Source organism: Papaver somniferum, unplaced genomic scaffold, assembly GCF_003573695.1.
Source record: "Papaver somniferum cultivar HN1 unplaced genomic scaffold, ASM357369v1 unplaced-scaffold_43, whole genome shotgun sequence".
Classification (NCBI taxonomy): Eukaryota; Viridiplantae; Streptophyta; class Magnoliopsida; order Ranunculales; family Papaveraceae; genus Papaver; species Papaver somniferum.
In genome coordinates, this window is record NW_020646860.1 from 366804 (window position 1) to 386754 (window position 19951).

General features: G+C 34.5%; 2 protein-coding genes across 2 annotated transcripts; both read left to right on the forward strand.

Annotated features, from left to right (window-relative positions):
* The first annotated feature begins 589 nt into the window (after window positions 1-589).
* Window positions 590-1457, forward strand: LOC113342557 (major latex protein 15-like). Its single transcript, XM_026587067.1, has 2 exons — window positions 590-871; window positions 989-1457. The coding sequence occupies exons 1-2, from the start codon at window positions 670-672 to the stop codon at window positions 1258-1260; spliced, it is 474 nt and encodes a 157-aa protein (XP_026442852.1). The 5' UTR covers window positions 590-669; the 3' UTR covers window positions 1261-1457.
* A 16889-nt stretch (window positions 1458-18346) lies between these two features.
* LOC113342522 (major latex protein 15-like) lies at window positions 18347-19238 on the forward strand. The gene is made up of 2 exons (XM_026587042.1): window positions 18347-18610; window positions 18703-19238. Exons 1-2 carry the CDS (start codon window positions 18409-18411, stop codon window positions 18798-18800), a joined length of 300 nt encoding a protein of 99 aa, XP_026442827.1. The 5' UTR covers window positions 18347-18408; the 3' UTR covers window positions 18801-19238.
* The last annotated feature ends 713 nt before the right edge of the window (window positions 19239-19951 follow it).

A 19951-nucleotide genomic window follows, 5' to 3' on the forward strand; every position in this document is an offset into this window, starting at 1 on the left:
CATGCTGGTAGAGTAACTTGGCTGCATTTCTTGTAACCTGGCAATTTTATGATGATACATACACTACTATAAAACCTAACAAAGCATATATAAAAAAAACAAGAAGAACCTACCTCAGATGGTGCCACGTGATTCTTCAAAAAAACAAAGAAAAATCTAAAAGATAACTAATGACCCCAACTAATTGTTTTCTCAAGAACTTCAGCCAAAACCACTCACCGAGTCTCCGCAGCAGGTCTGCCAAAACTTGATGGCTAAAAATGAATATATTGATAAACTAGTACATCATAAAACTGGATTTTGTGCCCATGCTACGCACCGGGCGGATCAGAAAACCAACCACCATTTTTTTCTTTTAACCATATTTTTGGTTTGGTGTGGTATGGCTTCGCCTCACCTAGTCTCGATGTATACTTAGGATTTTTGATCAATCTGTACGTGCACCACTGTCTCACATGCATATGTCAATTATAGCTGTGATGTTTTTGACCGGCAGTTTATGATAATCTCACCAGCAGTAGATACTTATGATAAGTAATTGGCCACTAAACAAATGCTTTTTTTTCTATATAAACTCGATCAACTTTCATTGAAATTTATTATCAACTGCTCCAGCAATTGTAGTTCTCTACAAACTTCAATATATAGGGCAACAATCATCAACCATCTATGGCGCATCATGGTGTTTCAGGTCTAGTTGGGAAACTTGTAACTGAATTGGAGGTCCATTGCAATGCTGACGCATACTATAAAATCTTTAAGCACCAAGAAGATGTACCAAAGGCAATGCCTCATCTTTACACTGGCGGAAAAGTTATCAGTGGAGATGCAACCCGTTCTGGTTGTATCAAGGAATGGAACTACATTCTTGGTATTTACAGACACAATGTTATTGCAACGATCCCATTTTAAATATTATTAACGTGCTTTGGATTGGTTTAAACTTTGTAATAACTTAACTTTACACTGGTTCTATTTGTGCATGCAGAGGGTAAGGCGCTGATCGCAGTGGAGGAAACAACACATGACGATGAAACAAGGACCTTAACACACCGCATAACTGGAGGAGATTTGACAAAGGATTACAAAAAGTTCGTTAAGATCGTTGAAGTTAATCCAAAGCCTAATGGACATGGAAGCATTGTGACTGTATCCCTTGTGTATGAGAAAATGAACGAGGGTTCTCCAACTCCTTTTAATTATCTACAATTTGTCCATCAGACCATTGTAGGCTTGAATTCTCACATCTGCGCTTCTTAGTAAAATATATCCGAACTTCAGTGTTGGGTTTAAGTATGCACGTACGATCGTCAGTACTTGTTGTTTAATTAGTTGTATTGTACGTTATTCCTGCACACTGCACTATCATGCCTATGTATGTTTGATTAAATAAGACTATGGAACTATGGGATTTATCATATGCGATGATCCTTTTGAATAAATCAAATAAGTCATTTAAAATGTGTTTTTTTTTTCTCTTTTCTTTTTGACAATAATATTAATTGTTGCTGTATCATATGTACTCACCTATCTGGTATTTTTTAATCCAGAAAGAATACGATGCTGATAAGTTCCGTACTCAGGCCCAACAAACTTACCGGCGTACTACAGTGACGGGCTACTTCATTGGTGACCATTTTCATATTTTGGCTATGTTTAAGGTTATGTCATTACTTAGAACAATGGGGAAACACCTGGGCACAATTATTATTCAGAGAGTGCACATACTATGTCTAGTATTTTTGAGTTTGCAGTCGCTTCATATTTTCATTCACATCGATGTTTAAATAGTCTCTTTTCTTGACATGCCTTTATTTTTTTATCTTTTTTTTTTTCGGCTTCAATTTTTAATACCTCTGCTTCTAATACCACGATCTAAAAGATTGATATCAATCGATATAAAAAATTTCTACTTTCGAGCTAGGGATTTAAAATTTTAAATGGGCTTGGTGCAGTCGAGATCGACGGGTTTATTAGTTTGGTTGTGCTTTGGAGCGGAACTAGCAACGTCCCGTAGGTGTTTTTCATTGTGACCCAACTAGTGACGAATTTGGTTCATGATCCAAAATCTATTGTTGTGTCTTGAAATTTACCAAGTAATAGAAAATCTAGGTCGAAAATTTGACATGCCAACGAAACTAGCCTTGTGAAAAACTTTGTCCGGTGATCTAAAATTCTGACGCTGAAATCTTAAAATTTCCGTATGACTCAAATTTTATAATGATCCAAAATCTATTGCATGACTGAAATTCATTATTTGACCGAATACACCTTGTGATCCAAAGTTTACCGGTGTGAGACAAAATTTACTTAATTAGTGATCAAAAATCTAATTGGTAGCCGTGAACCGTGAACCGTGATCCACAGTCTACAGATATGAGCCCAAGCATTTAACATGAGCCAAATCCTACTTAATTGGTGGCCCAAAATCTCATGGCTTCTGCTGCACCGAAATTCAAAACCATTATTGTGCCCAAAATTCGCATTGAGATCCTAAATGTGAAAAATATTATAACCCCCTACTATATGGGTTCAATATATAGATGCCCCATAAAATGGATCTTTCCTGGCCAACTACATACTTTAGGAAAATGATATTGCTAGGTTCGAAATATCAAATTTCTTCCGCTTCCACATTAAGTTGCCTGATTAAGATTTTTTTTGATTGTCGTTGTAATTGCAGTAAATAGGGATTCGAACTCTAAGACTTGTTAAGATTAATTTTAAAGGAATAAAATAGAGAGTTACTGGGTCTAGGATTCGTCCAAACTCATATCAAGAGGTTCAATTATTTATTCTCAAACAATTATCGCTCAATAAATAAAACAATACTGACTCTTATTTTTGCCAAGGTAGATTCTCCAAACATTAGTTATAAATCGTAAGCACGGGACATCAAACATCTAAGCAAGCATGACCCATCTAATAAAATGATAACTAATTTTTCAAATCATATTTCAATTAAAATTAATGCAAAAGTCTTATAAAGAATTAAATAATTTTACCCATGTATGAAATTCGTCTTCCTCCGTCGACCCAGTGTTGGGGTTTAGCTTCTCATGATAAATACATACTCAAAAATATAATTTATAGCTCAAATGGTGTTTTTATTAAAGAAAACTAATAATACAATGAATCTGCAACGCTGTCTCTCTATTTTCTTCCCCAGACTCTCGATATCCTTTCTCTGTTACCAACTACCTTTTTATATTCCACAGCATCCAAATATCCTCAGTTTAATGCAGAATATTTTCTCTTTAATCCATTATTCTCACTGCCATTACACGAAGATTATTTCTTTCTCTTCATGCGTTAACTGTCTTGAAAACTTCCCAAACTCTGTTGATATGATAAATATATGGATCCTAGGAGAATATCCTCTCTTAACTGCACTTAACTTCTGTATTAAACTCACCAGAAACCCAACCATAAACCCGAAGATATTTCTTCCCTCTTTTATAAAAATCGTGTATATATCTTTCCTTCTTCGGAATTATGCACCTTACCAATCCTGTCATGCCGCTATAACTTCATCCAAATCCATTTGCACGAATAAATCACACTAAATCTTACCAAAAATCTGCAAAAAAATCTTCCACAATAACTCAACAGAATCTATGAAATATCTTCATCATCAATTTCTTCTAACAGGTGATAATTTCCTTCCTTTCTCGATTCAAATGCAATTACCACCCCTGTTTACTCGAAAGAAGGATGGTATATATCTGTCCATATCCGAGAGTAAATCCCCACAATATCTCCTCAAATCAATCCCAAAAATATTCGCAGAAACAGGTTCATTTTTCCCGCCAAAACCTTGTGTTCTTGGTGATGAAGAAGGGTGCCCCGTAACAATTTGAAGGGTGCCCATAGAGGTGGGGTGTATATAAAAAATCAGGTAGCCCCTTAGCCAGTGGAGTGCCCCATAGTAATAGGTTACTCCTTATCCAAAATTGTGAGTTCGAATAACAAGTGTCCTTCGGGGTCCAAAAACCACTTTTCGAGCAACTTTTCCATAAGAGCTTATTTCCTTGAAAAGACTTAAAACAATATTATTAGTGATAAAATGAGTCATATCTCATGTAATTATGGGTGAAAATGCGTCGCACTTGCGTGTTCATCAAATTCCCCCACACTTACATTTTGCTAGTCCTCGAGCAAAACATAAGAATCGACCTGCTACACAGCTGGTCATAAAATAAGAGAGAGAATACCCGCTACACAGGTGATCATACTTTATTTTTTATTTTATTTTTATTTTTTTTATTTTTTTTAAACCCGCTACACAGCTGGTCATATAAAGCAAGGAAAAAGAAAAGACCCGCTACACAGCTGGTCATAGAATAAGAGAGAGAGAGAAAGAGAGAGACCCGCTTACACAGCTGGTCATAAAATGATAAGAGAACAAAAGAAAACACCCGCTCCACAGCTGGTCATAATTTTTGTTTTTTGTTTTTGTTTTTAGACCCGCTCCACAGCTGGTCATAAAATGATAAGAGAACAAAAGAAAAGGCCCGCTCCACAGCTGGTCATAATTTTTTTTTTTTTGTAGACCCGCTACACAGCTGATCATAATATGCAAGAAATTCCTGAAACAGAAAAATAAAACGTTAACCACTCCCCCACACTTAAACTTTACATTGTCCTCAATGTAATTGAGTCATCCAATGCAAAACTTAAGATGGGAAATCCATAAAATGCAAAAAAGTAAACGAAAACATAAAAATAAAAATACACCTACTGGAATGTACCAAAAGGATCCCCATACACTAATAACCTGAAAACTTGGGGATCGACCCAAAATACAATATTTACAAACGACAGCTTCACACTTATGTCACGCGGAGACGCTGAAACTATCAAAATCCAAGATTTACCCCTAAACCAAGTTTTTACTGCACAAGGAAGTGCGTAAAGAACAAAATATGGGGATTCTATTGAGACTGGGGAATTATCAATCGGCTCATGCACTGTATCAGGAATAGGCAAGTCCTATGGGTATTTAGATGCAAAGTAATCCAAATTTTTGAAGCACATAATTCTAACCCTAAATTAGGTAACTTTTGGAAGTCTAGGGGAGTAGAAACAACCTCTAAGTTGGGTGAAAGATCTTGCGAGATAGATTCTTCTAATAAATTAGACAAATCATCTACACAATCATTCACAGGTTCATCTAAAAATTCTGTCTCGATCAGAGAGTCACTACAGTCATCATCATCATTAAATAATTTTTGGCATTCCAGAATTCTCAATCTTAGTTCCAAGCTAAGTGGTGTGTGTTTATAATACTTCTCATATATCTCTAGAGAGGATTCTTCACTTACCACATGTGGATCAAAAACTCCATACCGTTGCCTACGCTTATATTCAGCAAGCGTCATCTCAGATGAGGTTTCCTGATAATTTGACTTTCTACGCTTATACTTCGCCAGCGTCACCGTAGGTGACGTCTCCTCAGAAGAAGGCATCATCCTCAAAAAGTCCCTGAAAAGAAATACAAAAAGAAACGCATTAGAAGGAAAAATAAAATCTAAAGAAAATACTATAAAAACTAAAAAAAAAAAACTGAAAAATAATCAAAAAACAAATCCGCGTCGGCGGCGCCAAAATGATTAAGATTTTTTTTGATTGTCGTTATAATTGTGGTAAATAGGGATTCGAACTCTAAGACTTGTTAAGATCAATTTTAAAGGAATAAAATAGAGAGTTACTGGGTCTAGGATTCGGCCAAACTCATATCAAGAGGTTCAATTATTCATTCTCAAATAATTATCGCTCAATAAATAAAACAATATTGACTCTTATTTTTGCCAAGGTAGATTCTCCAAACATTAGTTATAAATCGTAAGCATGGGACATCAAACATCTAAGCAAGCATGACCCATCTAATAAAATGATAACTAATTTTTTCAAATCATATTTCAATTAAAATTAATGCAAAAGTCTTATAAAGAATTAAATAATTTTACCCATGTATGAAATTCGTCTTCCTCCGTCGACCCAGTGTTGGGGTTTAGCTTCTCATGATAAATACACACTCAAACATATAATTTATAGCTCAAATGGTGTTTTTATTAAAGAAAACTAATAATACAATGAATCTGCAATGATGTCTCTCTATTTTCTTCCCCGGACTCTCGATATCCTTTCTCTGTTTACCAACTACCTTTTTATACTCCACAACATCCAAATATCCCCAGTTTAATGCAGAATATTTTCTCTTTAATCCATTATTCTCACTGCCATTACATGAAAATTATTTCTTTATCTTCATGCGTTAACTGTCTTGAAAACTTCCCAAACTCTGTTGATATGATAAATATATGAATCCTAGGAGAATATTCTCTCTTAACTGCACTTAACTTATGTATTAAACTCACCAGAAACCCAACCATAAACCCGAAGATATTTCTTCCCTCTTTTATAAAAATCGTGTATATATCTTTCCTTCTTCGGAATTATGCACCTTACCAATCCTGTCATGCCGCTATAACTTCATCCAAATCCATTTGCACGAATAAATCACACAAAATCTTACCAAAAATCTGCAACAAAATCTTCCACAATCACTCAACAGAATCTATGAAATATCTTCATCCTCAATTTCTTCTAACCGGTGATAATTTCCTTCCTTTCTCGATTCAAATGCAATTACCACCCCTGTTTACTCGAAAGAAGGATGGTATCTATCCATATCCGAGAGTAAATCCCCAAAATATCTCCTCAAATCAATCCCAAAAATATTCGCAGAAACAGATTCATTTTTCCCGCCAAAACCTTGTGTTCTTGGTGATGAAGAAGGGTGCCCCGTAACAATTTGAAGGTTGCCCATAGCGGTAGGGTGTATATAACAAATCAGGTAGCCCCTTAGCCAGTTGAGTTCCCCATAGTAATAGGTTACCCCTTATCCAAAATTGTGAGTTCGAATAACAAGTGTCCTCTGGGGTCCAAAAACCACTTTTCGAGCAACTTTTCCATAAGAGCTTATTTCCTTGAAAAGACTTAAAACAATATTATTAGTGATAAAATGAGTCCTAGCTCATGTAATTATGGGTGAAAATGCGTCGCACTTACGTGTTCATCATTGCCTACTAAGTTACTAAGATATGGTATCATCGCAATTCAAAAAATCATTACAATCGACAACTATTAATCCCAATATATGATCTGTCGAAAAGAAACAAATATGTATTATTATAATTGAAGTGTCAATCTACATAATTATACAATTTTACTTTTTTCTTCTGATCACATCATGGAAGAAATAACTCAATGGATAAATTAAGACAATTTTCTGTTAATTATTTTCCCCATCTCTTCTATATACCTCATAAAAGAGATCAGACATCAAATTTGACTACGCTGAGACAAACCTGAAGTACATAACTGTGTGCACCATTACCACATCAAAATTGATCACTCCTAGAGAAACCTAAAGTACAAATAATCATATGCACCATAACGATATCAACGCGTAGAAAACTGAGGTAAGAGATGAAAACTGACATGTTGACCAAGAAGGCTTCTCCATAAACTAGTCAATTTCTTCTCATGCTTTAGAGTATCCACTCTCAAAATTTGGGAGCTAGATGAAGACCGATCAGCCAAGTTCCTTCATCCTGCAAGATCGCACATGCAATTAGCTTTTGCAGATGGTCATCTAAGCTATGAACTGAACTCTACTGTGAAAAAAAATATTCAAGTATACTCATTTGTACGTCAATAGTTCTATTGGATTATATTCAGAAGCAAGCAGAAATGTAAATGCATTATATAACTCACCAGCTCAGACCTTCAGTCCCCATCGAACTCATAATCTTACATTTAACCCTACTCTTTTTACCAGCTGGTCCAAGAACTTGGATACTAGCAATAAGCTAGAAAAGTAAAAAAAAAAAAACCTTTAGTATTGGAGAAAAATCAATGAGGTGAAATTAAGAGTTAAATACCATTCACAACAATCCTTTCACCAAGCAAGAATTCCACCTGTATAGGCTCATAAAGTAAGTCTTTGGTATAGTTGTTTGAAATTACAGGCAATTCAAAACATTCGATTAGTTGATTTCTTTATCCAGTAAAAAAATATACACTGATATAATGAACTAACATCCAAAATGTATGTCATTTTTTAAATCGAAACAGAACGACTTAACAAAATTATATAGAAATTTTATTGATCCAATTTTATCAACTACATGGGATTTGTAATTGTTTATTTCATTTTTATAGTCTAACTCAATTCGCCCCACAATTTTCTAATATTATTACAATGAATATACCTACAACTTCTCAGTAAGCTAAATTAAACTATATGCATTGGTTTGTTCTTCACTATTTGTTTTCTTCCAATTGCTGATGTTTCATTCTTCGTTCCTGATATATCTTCCAGTTCAATTTCACTACCAAGTTGCACGTTGAAAGACAATATAATGATTCTCACATATCAAATTAAAAAAAAAAACAGTATCATGAGCCAATTTTAAAAAATAAAACAAACCCATTAAATAAATGGTTAGCATTATCACCTTCTTCTTTTCTTAATGGGTTAGCATTATCACCTTAGCTTGCCCTACAATAGTATTCAAATCTGCAAGAGCAGCACATATATACAAAATGTTTCACATTAATGTTCAATTGACTTTAGAAACCATGCTAACTAAAAACCACTGATAAAGAAATAAATGGATTACACCACTTACGGATGATTAGTATGTTAGGAACTTGAACAGGTGACATTGATCTGAGTTATTTCAATTATTATCTACAACACATAACTTTAGAAGTCGTTCCGAAAGGTTTTTGTCTAGCTCTCTTGAACTTGAATGGGCTTTAAACAAGCTTACAGTATTAACTAATTATCCTATAATAAAAAAAGGATAGTTACAATATGAGTAAAATTATCCTAATTACAATAGCTTACAGTATTAACTAATTATCCTATATTTATAAAATTATGCACATGATTACTCCATAGAACCAAAAAATAAAAATAGTGTCGGCTTACCATAGACATTTGAGGTGCTCCTTTTTTTTTTGCCTCCTCAAAAAAGCTTATAGGTATCCAATATCGAACTCCTTCTCAAGCTTTTGCATCCTACACATTATACAAAAGAAGATTCTTAACACCATGAACAAAACATTCCAGGTTTGTAAATTCAAGCTATTTTATTTAGTTTTCTATTTGATGCTTACTATTGAGACAGTGGTGAAACAAAATCAAAGGACAATCATCATTACCACAGTCAGGTGTACTGAAATCCTTGGAATTTTCTAATATTATTTTCAATTTAGTTTCCAGTGCTCTCATGTAACCTAAAAAGCAATCTTAGTCGTAATTAGTATTCAATAAAATCCTGGTCCAGTGTGCTCTCATGTAACCAATACCTATTCTCTTTCAATGGTCTCGGGATTTAAATATATAAGTAATCCATTAAGGTAGCCTATAAAGCATATGCATAACTCTGGAGGTTGTGAACCGGGCATTTAGGCCTTAAATCAAAGGACAATCATCATTACCACAGTCAGGTGTACTGAACTCCTTGGAATTTTCTAATATTATTTTTTATTTAGTTTCCAGTGCTCTCATGTAACCTAAAAAGCAATCTTAATCATAATCAGTATTCAATAAAATCCTGGTCCAGTGTGCTCTCATGTAACCAATACCTATACTCTTTTAAGGGTCTCGGGATTTAAATATATAAGTAATCCATTAAGGTAGCCTATAAACCATATGCATAACTCTGGAGGTTGTGAACCGGGCATTTAGGCCTTAATTACTCCGACCAAATTCAAAGTAAAAATATTCAACAAATTCTTAGCAGTCCTCAACTGTTCCAATCAACTTAACAAACTCTTAGAAATTCTATTTCTATTTCATCTATTCTGGATTAACTCAAACAAATACATCAAAAAAGTTAGCGCATCAAATACATAAAAGTGGGAACTTTTTACTGAATACAAAAATTCAACTATGATGCATAGTTATAAGTATTATAACTAACATCCAAAACAACAACATAACAGTAAATGCATTCCAACTAATATACACACCACAAATCACTTAGCTTGAATTGCAACAATGAAATACGCCAACTTAAAAAATTAGGAAAAAGTCAAAGATTACCATTATTGCAATCTCCATTGCACCCTTAAAACTGCAGATTTTTTCTAAGCACACTGAGGCGATTATGAAGAATCCTGGAACCTAACCTGCAAAGCCAAAAAAAAAAAATGATCAGAAAATTAAGAAACATGCGCCACTAATTCAAGAAAGTATTCTCTGTACAAAATCAAAAAAAGGTAGAGTTTAATACAAATATGAAACCAAAGTAATACTACAAACAACATAAAAGACCATAATTGTATGTCATGTCAAAAATCAAATAAACCCATGTTTAATGAACAAAGAACTACTACACTACAACAAATTGATTACTCAAATCCACCTCAATTCCCTTCACTCCCGAGTCCTAACTAATAAAAAGAAAAGAACACTCCCACCAATTTACACAATATCAAGAAAGAAACATCACCAATACAAATTGGCTGCAATCCGACCAAGCTATGCAAGGTTATAAATTGGCTGCATTGATTGGTTACCTGAAACCAACATAAATAAGGGTTTATCACAGTTGATTTGGGTTATTGATACATTGAACAAAATAAACAATCATCAGAATATCAATTATTAACCTCCATTATTAAGGTTCACACCTGCATGATAAACCTCGAGTGCAATAGTTTCGAGAGAGTCGAGCATCAACCGAAAAATCAAGAATGCAAAGCAATCAACACAAAATCATGAAGAAAATTTTCTAGGGATTAAATTTTCAGAGAACCAATAGCTTAAGAAAGAAACCGAAATATATTTATAAACGAAAAACCCACATAATTAATATTTTCTCTGCCTAAACCTAGGACGTCTCTTTGATCAGGAAAGGAGAGAAGGAAGTTTTGGTGCCGCAACAGTTCATTAAACTCAAATAAACCCTAACCAAACACAGTAACCCCTAACCAAGCCCGTATGATCATAAATCAAGAGATTAGAGTTTCAAAAATCAAAATAAAGCAGCGAAACCCTAACCTATGTTTTGTTCGGCTTGATTCTTTCATACCCTAACTTCCATTTCAGTTACTCTTCTCGTTCAGGGAAAAATCGGGAGGAGAATAAAGAGAGCGAATTTCTGTATCATCGTTAATGATGATTTTTTTCGTAGGGAAGAAAACCTAGGTTTGTTCCTAGGGTTTCTTCTAAGAATTTTTTTTTGTTTTCGTTTTTCATTTTTGTGTGTGATAAATATAAAAATTTCTTTATTTTGTGAAGAAAAAGCCTTGTTTTTCTCTCCTTTGAGGAAAAGTGAAAATGAGCAATTCTGTGAGAGGGTGGCGGTCACCGTTCAACGTGGAGTCTAAGGAGCTTAGGATTTTAAAGGAGTTAGATATGAGATATCGAAAAATCATGATAAAATTTGTGATATTACCAAAAATCATCAAACTAGTACCTCGAACATTCCAATTTCCAAAATCAGGTGGAAAGGCTAACTAACTAAGATCATCTCGATCTTGCACCCGTTAATTAATAACTGATAATCGATTACCCCCTAATACTAATCATTATTTTAATTTGGTTATCCAATGAGTATCCTTGCACAAAATTTTAGTCGTTCGGTAATCATGTGGTAGTAGTCAAGATTTTAGCGGTCACTTTAAAAGTTTGACTTGATAATGAATAGAAAGACCAAGTAATTTGATAGTATCTCATATTTGACCAAAACCTTGCACAGTACTGCCGTGTTGTATTGTAGGGAATCACTTGTAAGAAAACATTCATAACGTAGCTTTCTTTGAATCATCTAGAAGAACATTTTCAGTTATAAAAAATTAAAACATAAAGTAGGACTATAACTAAGGGAATACACCATTTCCTTGCGTGTTTGGGATCTTCTCAAGAAATCTTAGCAAGTTTTTTGTTGACTATTGTTAATAATATAACTTAAATCAATTGAGCAATTGGCATGCAGTGAGCATGAAGTTGTCCACGGATAGTAGATGTCTACTTCATTAGTAAAGCAACCGAGTCAAATAGCTAGTAAAGACATGGTTCAATATAATGTAATTAATGGAAGTATAGTCCACATTTTCAATTACCAATATAGCAAGTCATTTCTTCCTATTCTCCTCTGAGCCAATCTCTACTGTCATTTCTATTCATGTCCATATATTTAGTTCTCAAAACCTGTACTTCAACTCTGATGGACGGGGCTATTTTTAATTTCTTCGAACTGGTGCAAGCATACTATAAATATATAAAGTGAAGTATCCGTTTAAGCCAAATAGATACATATATGCACAATCGAAAAGTACAGTTTAGTGATAAAAACTAATATTCTAGCATGGAAAGTAAACTGAAAAAGACATTAAGGGAAGTTATTTACCTTTCTGTGATTGTGGTCATCTAAGCTCACGTGAACTTCAAATTCTATTGCAAACTTATATTGCTTGCTGCAAAGATCACAACGCAGCGACTTCTGGAATTTTCTGCTCACGCTATTCTACTAGCTGGATTTTTATTTCATCGAGGACACAAAGCCGACAATAGAAGCCAGCTGGTAATTAAAAGTGTAGAAATTTATTTTAGACCAACCAATCTAGAAATGTAGCCCCCTTATAGTAATCCGAATAATAGATAAACATTTTCTTGTTTAAGCGATCTATTCTTTTTTAAAGTAAGTCATTGTTATCATAATATCATCAAAATTGTTTTTTCCATTCTTCCATATACGATTTACCTATCACTATTACATCAAAACTCAAAACATTCTACAGTGAACTTGAGCTTCAAACTAACACAATACAAAGGGGAAATCAATTACCTCTAGTAAACTGGGATCAAGATTGGTGAACTGCAAGCAATCATCTCTATTGCATCCTATACAAATTAAAGTACAATCAAATTAACAATACTTAACAATGAAAATTTCTCAAATATGCAGTAAAGTTCAATACTATATACTAATTACAATCCCAATAATAGGGCTTTTATATCTATCACTTTTGTTAAAAAGAGTAACTTTTGAAGCAGATAAAGAGAGAACATGATTAGTGAGTTAAATTCTCTAAAATCTTCAGTGTAAAAAAATAATCTTCACCTGGATCATAGTGGTCAGTTAAAGAGGCATATGGATGTGAAGCTCCTAGCACTCTCTCGTGCATTGAACTGATGTTGTGTGGCTTTAGATGCGATTTCCAAAACTGAGCCATTATCCACTACAAATGGGTGAATTAGAGGACAATGAGCATGCAAATCATTCTAATTCAATGCAATTTACAAATATTTGAAAGCGCATGACATAGAAAATTTGAGGTCTATAAATCTAGCAAATTGTCTTAAATGTGACACCTTTCCTGTAATATTGGGGATAAAAACACAAACGGTTAATAAAATGGCTTAGAAAAATAACTTTTCTAACAGTCCTTCTGATTTACCCCTGACAAACTGAACTAAGCATATATATCCCATTTGTGAGGAAAGTTTCCAGACATATCTAGGAATTTGACAGTCTGCATGTCTACCCCATCCGCAAGGCAAGTTCCCAGAAAAACACCACACCTACCGTCAACCAAGAATGCGAGAATGAAAGAAACTAAAAAAAAACCCAGATAAGTTAATGGTGCCGAAATGTATAGGTCTTTTCTAGAAATTACATGCAATGAGTTGGAGACCAAATCTTCGAGATAACGTGGAGGGTGCGACCGGAGGATAACGTGGAGGATGCAACCGGAGGATACAATTATTGTTACTGGAAGACCATCAGAGATGACTAATATAGAACTGCTTACATTTTCAATAAGCAGCGCAGTTGCATCTCAAATCAAATTTTCTTGTTAGTCAAGTACCAAACTTAATATAATACTCCAAGTCCCTCGTTCCGAACTGTTTTAGAGAATGCATCAACCATGCCTGTATATTCAAAAAATGACAATAACAGAGTTGACAAAGTACGCTATTAGACATGACAATAACAATAATTAATTCACACAATATTCCAAAAAAAATGTGTAGTTCATTAGGTACGATCACTTTTACCTCCTTAAATTAGGTACGTTAACTTTTACCTCCTTAAATCTTCCATGAAAGAATCTGTGCTTGCAAAATAGTCATCCTTTTCTCATTAGGATCAACCTGCTGTCCCATATTAACCACTTCAATTTCACTGTTTTCGAACTTAAGCCTGCCCAAAAACTGGACACCACTTAGATATATGAATGTTTTCATTTCACAAACAATAACGCCTATCTACCAATATATGGAATACGTCTACTTGCTCTTTTCTCAGATCATAGACCTCTAGTGCATCTAGACTGATAAAGACCCCTGATGCAGAATTAATAGTAGAGATATTATACCTGATACAATGTTGTCCGTAAATATTCGAAACAACTACCCACCTTGATGCTCCTAGATTTGACAGTTGTACCTGTTGCTATCAGAACTGCTGGAGTAAGAAAATTAGAAAATCGACTTATGAAACTTTCGATTAACAAAATCAATAGTAAATTGAGAAGTTTAATTTCCTTTTGTTTTATATTTACTGTAAAAAAAGTATGTACTGCATTGCGGAAAACATACATTGAGAAGTTTAATATACCAATAAAAATACCAACAAAGAGAAAACTTGATGCAAAATTATACACTGATGATGGTTCATCTGATGTCGATTCTGTGCACTTTGTTCTGCAGAGATATATCTTTCGCATGGACGACACCACTCATGGAGCAAGGTATTAGAGAACCCATAAGTGAGATTCGTGGAAGCTAGATACATGGGATAAGACTGCAATACCTGATTATCCAGTATTCCACATGTTGAGTCCCTCAAAATCTGTTTTTCCTCTAATTTGGATGATAAATTCAATGACATGTGTAATAATTTTCAAAGGCTGTTTCTGATTGTTGGTTAACAAAATACAAAAAGATATTTTTCAAAGAAATTCTTACCGTCATGTTTGAATCGCAGCAAGATATCTTTAATTTAAAAACTCAATCACATGAACTCTTTAGCTTCAAGATATCAACCCGATACGAGAAATATCAAAATTAGTTCTTCATCTTTATAAGATAAGGTAAGTAAATAACAACCCTAATCCAGGATAACAAATAAAACCCGACAATCTAGAGATGAACCGCAAGTTTTGACTATCCATGTATAATCACCTGCAAAAAGAAAAAGAAACAGAAATCAATAGCAAATTATAAAGAACGCCAACTGACCCTGAATTGGAGAAGAGCCTCTGGTTTTAATTGGTTTCAGTAGTATCATGATCTGTCAACCATGCAACACCACTTAGGTCGACCATTAATGGATTAGATAGAGAAGTGAAAAAACCTAAAATTTGTTAAACCCAGAAAAATTATAAATTTCAAACAATTTTTACGAATCCTAGCTATAATTGGGAGCTGATTTTTATATGGTAAAACTCTTGGGACCAAAACCTAGCTATAAAAGGCATTCCTCGTGACCACCCAGCCTATCATTCCTGGCCGTCCAAGTCAAACAAAATCAGGACGATCTCGACCGCGGTGAATCCTGATCATCTAATGACTCTTTGATCAAAGAGTCAAAGACCACCTTCTTTTATTACAGTGATTGTCTAAGATATGATTGCAAGTGCGGATTCAAGTGAAGTTCCCCCAGAATAGAAAGGAAGACTTAAGAGAAGAAGAAAACAGAGTCGAGGATGTTTATGAGACAAGTGAAGAGCATTCTGAAGAATCTGAATTTTGAGACTGTCAAAAAGGATAAACTACGAGTGCATTTTTCACAAAATTGGTTAAAAAGACCAAAATCAACAATTTCTGGGTGAAAAAGATATGTAAAATTTGATACTGTTTAAATGGACAAGAATGAAAAAATAGCCAGGATGTAAACAGTTTCATCTTACCCATTTTGAGATACTTTTTCTTATCTTTAATTTACATCAGGATGCATCCAGTTTCATCCTCGCTCTTTTTTAAATTTAAGCCAGGATGAATCCAGTTTCATTCTTGCTATTTTTTGGTGTCCATTCCACCCATACTAATTTTCACTCGTCCATTTAAACCATGTTTTAAAAATATTTGAACAAGTGACCCATTTTCCGTTCATTTTTGATCTCGCGCTGCGTGATCAAAAGAAATTTCAAATATCAAGGAGCATTGTTATTTCGGAAAATGGTCATTTGTCCAAATATTTTTAAATCATGGTTCAAATGGACGAGTAAAAAATAGTTTGGGTGAAATGACCAAAAAAAAAATAGCAAAATGAAACTGGATTCATCCTAGCTTAAATTTAAAAAATAACAAGGATGAAACTGGATACATCCTATGTAAATTAAAAATAAGAAAAAATATTTGAAAATGGGCACGATGAAACTGCTTACATCCTGCCTATTTTTATATTTTTGTCCATTTAAACAGTATCAAAATCTAACTGTCCATTTCACATAGGAATTGTTGGTTTTGATCTTTTTAATCAATTTTATGTTGTTATTTTGCCATGTGGATTCTTTTGCTGACTAATTTTCTACATTCTTTTGCAAACATATACAGACGATCCGTCACGGATTGATTTCGTCAGCTTAATTTTGAACAATCTTACGTTAATAACGATCTAGTCATATATACCGAACTCGACAGGATCGATTGAACGTGAAGGAATAAATGGTGGTAAAATTGTTACTTTTCATGGATCAACGTTTGATAAGCAATCGAAAGTTCATCTCTTAAGTGATTAAGTAATCTCAGCAATCGATTACTTAGGCATCTCTGTTTTTACTTTTACACCAAATTAAGGATATATGTTTTCTTACAAATAGTTGGAATTAACCAACATGTGTACAAGATTTGAACGAATAACTTATGATACTTGTTAATGTTATTTTCAAGATTAGAGTGTATTAGATTTAACTCACCTTTTAATTACTCTTGACACAATGAGTTTTACGAGGAGAAATGTTAAACTGGCCGTGGTTTTTAAGGAATACCCCGTGTGAGAGAGTGCTGAGATCCACTTTAGCCCATTACAACTCCACAGTGGTAAGATGCTTGAGGATATATCTAGGGTGATCAGTCTGGTATCGTTGCTTTATGAATTTTCTCCATCAGCCACGACTGTTTTAACGATCATTTTTAAATGGTTTAGCTGCATGCATTATCGCATCGCTAATCAATGATCATAGCATTTTGCATCCTTATCAATGGGACAGTTAGTTAGAAGTACGTACATAAAGTGTAGTCAATTTTCACAACAGTTTTTCAAATTGTTTCAGTGCGGTCGACAAGTAGGTAGCATGGTGAAGATGCACACGCCAAATCTAATTCTTTCATTGATCAAATCAAAATGTTATCCAAACCATTTCCGATTCTAGCTAACAAATACCATTGAAACCCTAATTTAATTTGAACAAAACCTACTAAAAATTTTCGGCTTTCAAGAGTTGAACGGAGATGGGTATGGTTTGTGAAGTCCTTTATTTTTTTAATTTTTTCTGAAATAGGTTTCTGAAGTACTTCCTTCTTAGCTTCTGCATCTAACTACGAGTAATTTGCTCCAACAGTATCAACCTTGCTAGACTATCTAGCTTCTCAAAATGAGTATCAACCAGGTGGATCCTACCTAAATGCCATGGATCGGTGTGGGAGCAATACGTAAGAGCTATTTACATGGCTATCTTGAAAACAGCTAGCCAGCAATATATTATATCTTTTCACTGGAAATATGGGTTTACTCTTGAAACCGCCCATATGAACACCAGGATGGTTAATCATGTGTATTACAAGGATCCAAGAATGGTGGTTGGATGTTGTTTGTACGGACGTAAATGGAAGTAGCAAATTCTTTGACAAAATTTAAACATATCTCACTAGCGATTCTTTGACAAAATTAAAAATGTCTAACTAGCGATAATTTGACGGTCTCCGGTCTGTCGGCCATTTGTATCCACGGTACTAAAATTCAACAACTTCCTGTATCATTTGACCGACGGATATGGAGTTTTTTACGGATAGGATAGGGCTATATATGGCAGTATTAGTACCTACTATAGATGGTCCTCGAGAAAATTGCCAATTTGGGCATGTACTTGGAGTTTATGACGCTGACTTTATGATAAACAAAAAGAAAAGTGAGAAAAAAAAATCCCCACGATGTGATATTTCGATACCGTCGTACGTTGGATTTCACATGGCTAGTCGCGTAAAAGAAAATTTAGACATGTACAACTCATAATGCCACAGTGAACAGTTAATCAACTTATTTCTATATAAACTCGTTCGACCAACATGGATTCAGCATCAGTTTCTCTATTCTTCTATAGTTCGACTTCCATATTCTTTTGTGCATACATTAGGGCAACAATCATCAAACATCAATGGCTCAAAATGGTGATTTTGGTATAGTTGGGAAACTTGTAATTGAATTGGAGGTCAGTTCCCCTGCTGATAAGTTTTATACTATTTTCAAGCACCAAAAAGATGTCCCAAAGGCAATTCCTCATCTTTTCACTGACGGCAAAGTTATCGAAGGAGATGCAAGCCGCTCCGGTTGTATCAAGGAGTGGAACTATGTCCTTGGTATGTATAAATACACTATATATTGCAATTTTAATCCATGTAGTTATGCATGATTTGATTTGTTTGATTTATGTTTTGCAACTTCACACCAGTCGTGCATGCAGAGGGTAAGACTATATCCGTAACAAAAAAACAACACACAACGATGAAACATAGACGTTGCATCACCGTATATTCGGAGGAGATTTGATGAAGGATTACAAGAAGTTTGATTCAATAATTGAAGTTAATCCAAAGCCAACTGGACACGGAAGCATTGTGACTTGGTCTTTTGTGTATGAGAAAATCAACAAGGATTCCCCAACTCCCTTTGCTTATCTTCCTTTCTGCTATCAGGCTATTGAAGACATCAACAATCACCTAGCTGCTTCTGAATAAATTATGGATATATGACATCTATGCATGAATCCAAGTGTAACTTGCTGTCATATAAGCCAAATTAATATCTAAATAAATCATAGAAGCTTTCTATGGAAAATAAATAAATATGCATAAGCCATAACTATATGGCTTCTATGTATCCTATCTAAATAAATAAATATCATATGTCAGATTGCTCTATGAAAAATAAATAAATACTAGATTTTGTGTCCGGGCGTAATTTGGTTTACCAATTCAATCTACAACTACAAATACAATGTATAAATGCCTCTTTCTTTGAAACATATTTTGTATTTGGTAAAGCTCGGCTTCGCCTCGCCCAGTCCCCATTTGATTTGGTAAAGCTCGGCTTCGTCTCGCCCCAGTCCCGATATGATTTGGTAAAGCTCGGCTTCGCCTCGCCCCAGTCCCGATATGATTTGGTAAATATCGGCTTCGCCTCGCCCCAGTCCCGATATGATTTGGTAAAGATTTTGTGAATTCAGCCAGCGCCTCCGTATATGCAAGTTAGAGATTTTGTGAACTGACCTGCAAATGTATATGCAAGTTTCAGGCTTTTCCCACTGTATAAACCTTAGAATCGAACCTTATTTAAGTTTTCTTTTCAAAATTTCAAAAGAAAACTTACATGTAACAAAAGAAGACTTACCTGAATGGAAGAATCACTGAAGATCGAAGTTAGAATGTCAGGAGAGAACGTTTGTGAAGAGTATTAGGGCTTAGATGTTTTAGACGGTGTAGGATGTAAAACTCGTGCGTTGGGTTTTTATCTAACCAATAAAAAAAAGGAAAGAAGATAAAGGTACACAGAGAGAGGTAACAAATTGTTTGTATACCTTGACTGACTTAGCAAAGGTCCTCTGTTTGCAGGTTTGCATAATCTGGTCCATGTCTGGGATTCTGTTCACATTAATACCCGGGCCAGCAGCAGAATACGACAACCTCTTTGAAGCTCTTACT